The sequence below is a fragment of the Quercus suber genome, unplaced genomic scaffold, assembly GCF_002906115.3.
Source record: "Quercus suber isolate HL8 unplaced genomic scaffold, Cork oak 2.0 scaffold_239, whole genome shotgun sequence".
Lineage (NCBI taxonomy): Eukaryota > Viridiplantae > Streptophyta > Magnoliopsida > Fagales > Fagaceae > Quercus > Quercus suber.
The window spans coordinates 890,866-898,803 of record NW_027069696.1 but is presented as its reverse complement, the minus strand read 5'-3'; the positions used below and the strand labels follow the sequence as shown (position 1 = coordinate 898,803).

At 34.5% G+C, this 7,938-nt stretch overlaps 1 protein-coding gene across 1 annotated transcript; it reads left to right on the top strand.

Annotated features, from left to right (window-relative positions):
* The first annotated feature begins 3,066 nt into the window (after positions 1-3,066).
* LOC112030706 (pentatricopeptide repeat-containing protein At4g02750) lies at positions 3,067-6,230 on the top strand. The gene is given in 4 exon segments (XM_065780554.1): positions 3,067-3,375; positions 3,855-3,977; positions 3,980-4,635; positions 5,382-6,230. Coding segments are annotated over 3 exon segments (1,281 nt in total). The 5' UTR covers positions 3,067-3,375; positions 3,855-3,925; the 3' UTR covers positions 5,955-6,230.
* The last annotated feature ends 1,708 nt before the right edge of the window (positions 6,231-7,938 follow it).

Below are 7,938 nucleotides of genomic sequence, written 5' to 3'. Positions count from 1 at the left end.
ATTGCTTAGTTAGTTAATTAGTTAGTTAAGCTAAGGATGAATTAGTTAGGATTTGAGTACATGTAACTCATTTAACACATAACTTAATTCATAGAGCACATATTAAATTAAATAGCCAATTGTCTTAAGCCATGTGGGCCAATGAGATTAGAACTAGTTTTTTTTTTAAAAAAAATAAATTATTGTAATTCAACATTAGATATCATTAAAGAATAAACCAATTGATTGCTTTTCTTTCTCTCTCTCAATATTTTTCAATGAAAGGTAACTACCTTGAATTAAGTTAATTTCTCTGCAATCTCTATCCATCGCCCTACAATTCCTATTCATTGCCATTTGGAACCACTAGGTTCATAACACTTTTTTATATACCTTTAATAATTTGCCACTTAGATTTTGTTGTAAAAGTGTTTTATCTATAGCATTACTCTTAAAATTGCTCATTCATTAAAAAAATAATGAATAAATTTTTTCTTCGGACTCTGGCTTACTTTGTCGTAGATAGTGGAATGAAACTATTTTTCTTTTGATTGGATGTCTTTGCATCTCATATTGACTTTAGAGGCATTGGGATGACTTCTAGCCTTTCGATTACTATTGATTGGGGGAATGTTTTGTAATAATGGGTTAGAGTTGGTTTTTCTGTTGCTCAGGGCCGCCGTAAGGCCCCACAACCAAAAGAAAAAAATTGCCTAGGTAAAAAAGGCCTCATCACCCTTTATAAAAGACCTAAAATTTTATAAATGATTGAACACTATTGAGCACTATTGAGCCGGCCCTACTATTGCTACAGGTCAGTTGGTTGAGTTACATTAAATTCATTCTTGGTCATTCACTTCAATGCTTGGAGATTGGTGATTTGAGTAAAAACAAAGTGGGGTTATGGATTGTGGAGTTTATCAATAATTTCTTTTGAAGCCGAGGGAATAAATTTCCTGCCATGATCATTGGACTTTTTAGATTACATAAAAAAAAAAAAAAAAAGTAATTTCAAATTGTGGTGATCCAAAAATAAAACTTTAGCTACTTCAATAAAAGAGGTGATTGATTTGTTGTAACTTAATCATGAGTGACAAAATTGAAGAACAATTAATCAAGTATACTTTGAGTTTCCTATTTAAGTTTAATTATGTGGCTGCATTAACCAATAAATTTCAAGAAATATTATTTTTCAGTAACAATAAGTAAATTCAACTATATTATTTTGGACAAAACTTAGCTACAAATTTGGTTGTAACCCGCAACTATAATCCCTACTAAAATAACTAGCATGACTATATATTTTAAAAATTTAACTGTTGGATTATATGTTTTTTATGTTCTTAACAAACATATTTAATTGTGTGACAATCAGATATTATTTATTATTTGATCCATAAACTTATTTTTATACTTAATTTTAGACTAAAAAAACTTGAAATTTAAATATTTGATTGATAACATAATTATTGATTTTTGATCTTCTGAAAATTTTTGTAAGTATAGAGAATATAAAAAGAAAATGTTATTTTATGGTAGATTTGTCAAAATTCACATCCAATAAAAAGATCTTGAGTGAAGTTGTAGCCATTGGTTACAACCAAGTTTGTAGCCAAACTTCGTTCTATTATTTATGAAGTAATACTACCTCACAATTAAATTTAATTGGGAAATATGAGAAATGGGCTCCAAGGAAAAAGAGAATATAATCCTCTACATTTCAAATTCTATTCATTATATGGTTCAATTTTTATTTTTTGGATCTAGCAATATACATATTGCCATATCATTTATTAGATTTGTAAAACAAAATCTGAATCATAAAATGAACAAGTCTAAAGTGAACAAGACTTGAAATGTTCGTAAGTTTTACCATTTAATTTGGAGCTACTAGCTTATTCTCTTACAATTATCAATTTATTTTTTTAGTGGAAATTACAAAGTATCTTTTGTTGTGTAACAATAACAGGCAGGGTCTATTTGGTTTGGGGCAATCAGTAGAATTGACCATTTTTGCACCAAACCACATAGAAATGTTGGCCCAATTCCAAGACCACACTCAACACTGGGTTGGGCCCTGGCCGACAGCTTTGGGTCAGCTGTTGTAACATTGGTGCGGTCGGTTAAACAAGTTTGTGTTGATCAATTGGGTTGGGCCAAAAGAATCTTTTGTGATAGACTTCTTTAAAAAAAAAAAAAAACAATTGGGTCTTTTGAATCGAGCCGAGAAACACATGAATGACAAGGTCCTCTAGGAAAAATGAGTAAATTCTCAACAAACAATCCATTTGTGACTTGTATTTCACTGAGAAGGTATGTAAGAGAAGACATAAAAATATATCATGTCAAGTTCCATTAAGCTTATTCATTCGGTCTCTCATCTTCAATTTCAAAATGCAGTATGTATTATTTTTGTAAACAACCACTGCTGCAAACAACCAAGGAAATATGAAAAATATATACTGAAAAACACGGATTTCACATTATAAAATAGAGATTCGCACTAGAACCTAGAACCAAGGAAAAATAACAAATTTATACTAAAATAAATGTAGAATGTAACTAGTAGCGGCACCAATATTTTTTTTTCTAGGTTAGTCAACAGTGTCGGAGTTAGGAATTTGTTGATAAGGGAGTAAAAAATAAAATGATTATATATATATATATATATATTTCTGTATTCACAATTTTCATATTATATATAATAATCTAAAATAATATTCTAAATATAATATTAGGAATTTGTTGATAAGGGAGTAAAAAATAAAATGATTATATATATATATATATATATTTCTGTATTCACAATTTTCATATTATATATAATAATCTAAAATAATATTCTAAATATAATTTAGTATACAATACAACTTTATTGTACAATAGTTTAAAAAAATTATTAATAGTTTAGAGATTAGTGAAATAATAAATATTGAATGCATAAATAAATATAAATAAATAGCTAATTATATAATTTTTGTCAAATTAATAAGTAATAATTTATTATATTTACATGAAATATCAATTAAATAAAAATATACGATAAAGAAGAGCACAGCACAACACATAGTTTTACAAACTAAGAAGAAGCTCTTATAAGGAAAATGGATCAATTTAATTCCGTGTGTATTGTGTTCCTCCTCTCTCAAATCCAAACAAAGATTTTCAGCCATCCTCTCTCTTTCTATCTATCTATAAAGAACTGTGTTTTCTCTTTGCCACCACAGCCGTCAGCCACTCCGCCGGCCATCCATGCTAGACACAGGCCGCCGCCACTGACGCACGCATCACGCACGCCTCCAGTCGCCGCCGGTGGCTTGATCCGCCCACCCCACTTCCGATACCGGTTGCTGTAACCTCCAACCTCCATCCCGAATCCTAATCTGCCTATTTCAAGTATTTTATTTTTCTCTCTTTCAACTTCGTAACTTAACATTGATTTTGATATGATTTTTCTCCCTCTCTCCACTCCATACGTTTATTTTGTTTGTGAATCTGTCATCTGTAAATCTGTGATTGTGTTTGGGAGTATCCAAGACTGTTTTTTGTTTTTGCAACTGCTGAGTGTTTGATATAGTGAGATGAGAGTTGTGATTGGGGCAGAGGGTAATAGTGTGTTTGGGGCAGAGGGTGAGTGACAGAGATAAAAAAGAGACAAAAAGATGGAGATAAGGATGCATAATATAATAAAAATGTCACACAAATTTAACAAAACAAAATTGGGACTTGCCTACATTGCTAACTCATAATGCTATTACTAGTATTTTTCATGTCCGTGCTTCCTATTAGAGATGTGAAGAATGAAAATAGCACGTTTTAGTGGGAAAAGACGTAAATCAATGAGTAAATGATTTTCTTGGACTTCTTTCAAACAGGAAAAACTGTGCGTTTGAGCACTCTGTTTCTTTCGCTGATGCATACGCCAACAAGGTGATAAGCGCACTTAATGTTGCTGAAGCATTCATTTCTAGGAACCTGGAAGTGGAGTCTCTGGAGGAAGAGTTTCAAGTTCTCACAACCCTTTGTCAATCTCCACAAGCCCCTCGCAACTACATAGTTTCTACCAACATTTCTATAACTAAGTACTGCAAAAATGGCTAGCTCGACTTTGCTCGGAACCTGTTTGATGAAATGCCTAGACGAACTGTTGTCTCATGGAACACCGTGATATCAGGTTACTCCAAATGGTGGCAATACTATGAAGCTCTGAAACTAACTTACTTTATGCACAGTAGTAATATAAAGCTCAATGAGACCACTTTTTCGACTACGTTAAGTGTATGTGCGCGTTCCCAGTCGGTTTGTGAGGGAGAAGAGCTACATTGTCTAGTTTTGAAATCTGGGTTTGAGAGATTTGAGCTTCTGGGTAGTGCATTGTTGTACCTTTACGCAAGTTGTATTGATATTGAAGGAGCAAAGCGGGTGTTTGATGAGTTGCACGGTGAAAATGGGTTGTTGTGGAGTTTGATGCTTGTGCAATGTAACTTGATGAGTGATGCTTTTGATGTGTTTAATAAGATGCCATCTAGGGATGTTATGGTGTGGACTACATTGATTTCTGGTTATGCGAGGAGCGAGGATGGCTGTGAATGGGCTTTAGAGTTGTTTAGGAGGATGAGGGGGAGTGGTGAGGTGAAGCCTATTGAGTTTACTTTGGCAAGTATCTGCTCATGTTATTCTTTCTAACACGCATTCGATACTGGGCAAAGGGGAGAGAAGATGAATGTGAGGAAGAGATTAAGGACCTTAGGCATAAAAAGGCTCCTGGGTGTAGTTGGATTGAGTTGGAAAGCAACGTTCATGTGTTCTCTGTAGAAGATAGAACCCATCCTCATTGTAATGCCATTTATGCAACTTTGGAGCATTTAACGCCAAATATAAATTCCCTTCAATATGATTTCTATTTTGGTTTTAAATCAATAGTGGAGGCTGACTTCTTTAAAGCAAATACCCTTATTGATAAAGGTCATGTTAGTTGTGTGATTCATTCTCCTATCTCATAAACAAGAGGAAGTGTGGGCCTTTTTTGTGATTTTTCCGTGCTTTCTTATGGAAGCAACCGGTTTAACCATTTCATGGGAGTAGCACTACTTGCACAATCTAGTCCTAGAAAACTACAGAGGATAAGGTGGGCCTTTTATAGATTACGGTATATACAGACTAGTGGATTGATTTTGTCTCCATTGTTTTTTATCTTTTCATTTTTGCTTCTCTCCTATGCATGCCATTCTCTCTCTATGTGATAGTTTCTTGTCATACATATCTCTCCAACAGATACTGCTCTCAAAGAGAGAAGAATTATGCCATTAAAAGAGAAGGGAAAGATTATGTTATTGCTGAAATCTAAAGAAAAAGTGTAACAAAATTTTCTGTTTTTGCTGTAATTAAAAAAAAAAAAAAAAAANGCTGGTCTAGTCGATGAAGGGATGAAATTTTTCCACTTAATGCAAAAAAGTTATGGAGTAACACCAACTTTGGAACACTATGCATGTGTGGTGGATCTTCTTGGCCGTTCAGGCTCTCTACAAGAAGCTGAGGAGTTCATAAAAGCAATGCCTATTGAAGCAGATGGGGTTGTCTGGGGAGCTTTACTTAGTGCCTGTTGGTTCTGGACAAAAATGGAGTTGATTGGGAGAGTGGCTGAGAAGATCTTCAATTTGGATCCTAAGGCAGTATCTGCTCATGTTATTCTTTCTAACACGCATTCGATACTGGGCAAATGGGGAGAGAAGATGAATGTGAGGAAGAGATTAAGGACCTTAGGCATAAAAAAGGCTCCTGGGTGTAGTTGGATTGAGTTGGAAAGCAACGTTCATGTGTTCTCTGTAGAAGATAGAACCCATCCTCATTGTAATGCCATTTATGCAACTTTGGAGCATTTAACGCCAAATATAAATTCCCTTCAATATGATTTCTATTTTGGTTTTAAATCAATAGTGGAGGCTGACTTCTTTAAAGCAAAATACCCTTATTGATAAAGGTCATGTTAGTTGTGTGATTCATTCTCCTATCTCATAAACAAGAGGAAGTGTGGGCCTTTTTTGTGATTTTTCCGTGCTTTCTTATGGAAGCAACCGGTTTAACCATTTCATGGGAGTAGCACTACTTGCACAATCTAGTCCTAGAAAACTACAGAGGATAAGGTGGGCCTTTTATAGATTACGGTATATACAGACTAGTGGATTGATTTTGTCTCCATTGTTTTTTATCTTTTCATTTTTGCTTCTCTCCTATGCATGCCATTCTCTCTCTATGTGATAGTTTCTTGTCATACATATCTCTCCAACAGATACTGCTCTCAAAGAGAGAAGAATTATGCCATTAAAAGAGAAGGGAAAGATTATGTTATTGCTGAAATCTAAAGAAAAAGTGTAACAAAATTTTCTGTTTTTGCTGTAATAAAAAAAAAAAAAAAAAAAAGGAGAAGAAACATGATTGAAAAGGGAGAAAATTCTGGATTGGAACTTGCAGGTAGAATCGAAGAACACTCGAGGATTTTATTCTTGTATTCTTTTTGTCCAAAACCAACTGTAGTAAATAAAGAAGTGTTCTTTAAATCTATGTGCTTCAGTTTATGTTTTTTTTTCCTTGTTTGTCTTTAGGAATAATTAACAATCAAGGTTTACCTTGATTGGAAGTAGAACTGTAAGTCAATAGAAAATACATGATACCTCTAGTGTTTGATGTCAGTAGCTAGAAAAGTTCACACCAACCAACATAGTGTTGGAATGTTGCACCATAGATGTTCTGGGTTTAGCAAAACCAAATGGGTGTTTTCTTTGGGCTTGTAATATATATGTCTCTTGAATGGAAGTACTTATCAGGAAAAAAAAATGGTTTCTTGAATGGAAGAAATAATAGAATTTTAAAATGCAACTTCAGTGAGGGTGACTATTACCATCAGGGACTGCATATATTTGGGATTTGGACATTTAGGCTTCAGGGCATATCCATGTCTAAGGTCCAGACTAGAATCTGGCATCCCTGCCCTACCCTATTGAGCATCCTGTTCATGTTAGTTGGATTTCTCTTGTTGAAAATTGATAATTGAACGTAGATTCTCTCAGACGCCCTTTGTCTGGTTTGATGTTCCTTCTTTACTACAGCCTTTCATCCTCCATACCAAAGAATGATTACTGCAAGTCTAGGGATGTAAACAAGCCAAGTGGCTTTGGTTTGGCTTGCCTCAATGAGGAACTACCAGAGCTCAGACTCAGCTTGAGCTTGATTTGAGCCTCAAGATCGGCTTGTGGGGTGCTCGATTGGGCTCACGAGTAGTTTGAACTCATGAAATTTTATATTGTTCTGTATATCTTGAATATGAAATGGTTGCTAGCCCAACATTCTGCCCAGTAGAAGCAGCCTGAGAAACAAAACTAATTGTACTTGATCCATGTTGGAAAACCATCTCTCATGCACATTAGCAGAGAATGACACGGGTTCTTTTGTAAGGGAAACATGGCTCCTTAGTTCTGAGTTTTATTCCAAGTATTCTTGCATAGTATTTAGAGTGCGAGAGTGTGAATCAAGGCTTTTCAAGTTGCCATTCTTCTATTCATCTTCCAAACTCGGATTCCTAGGGGTGAAGGTTATGACAGTCTTTGTTGGCATCTTAATGGAAGTGGGAAGTTATCATAAGATTCATAAGATTCGAAATGCAACTCTTTCTACTTTTCCTTGGAAGGGCATTTGGAAAGTTAAGGTTCCAAAAAGCGTGGCATTCTTTATGTGGACTGCAGCTCATGGTTAGATTCTAACTTTAGATAATCTTATATTTCGTGGTCATCCTTTGGTGAATCGTTGTTGTATGTGCTATTGTAATGAGGAATATGTGAATCACTTGCTAATTTTTTGTCCGGCAGCTCATTCTTTGTGGATGTATATGCTTCAGTTGTTTGGATCGATTGGGTCATGCCAGGTTTAGTTGCAGACTTATTATTTTGTTGGTATCATTTGCTT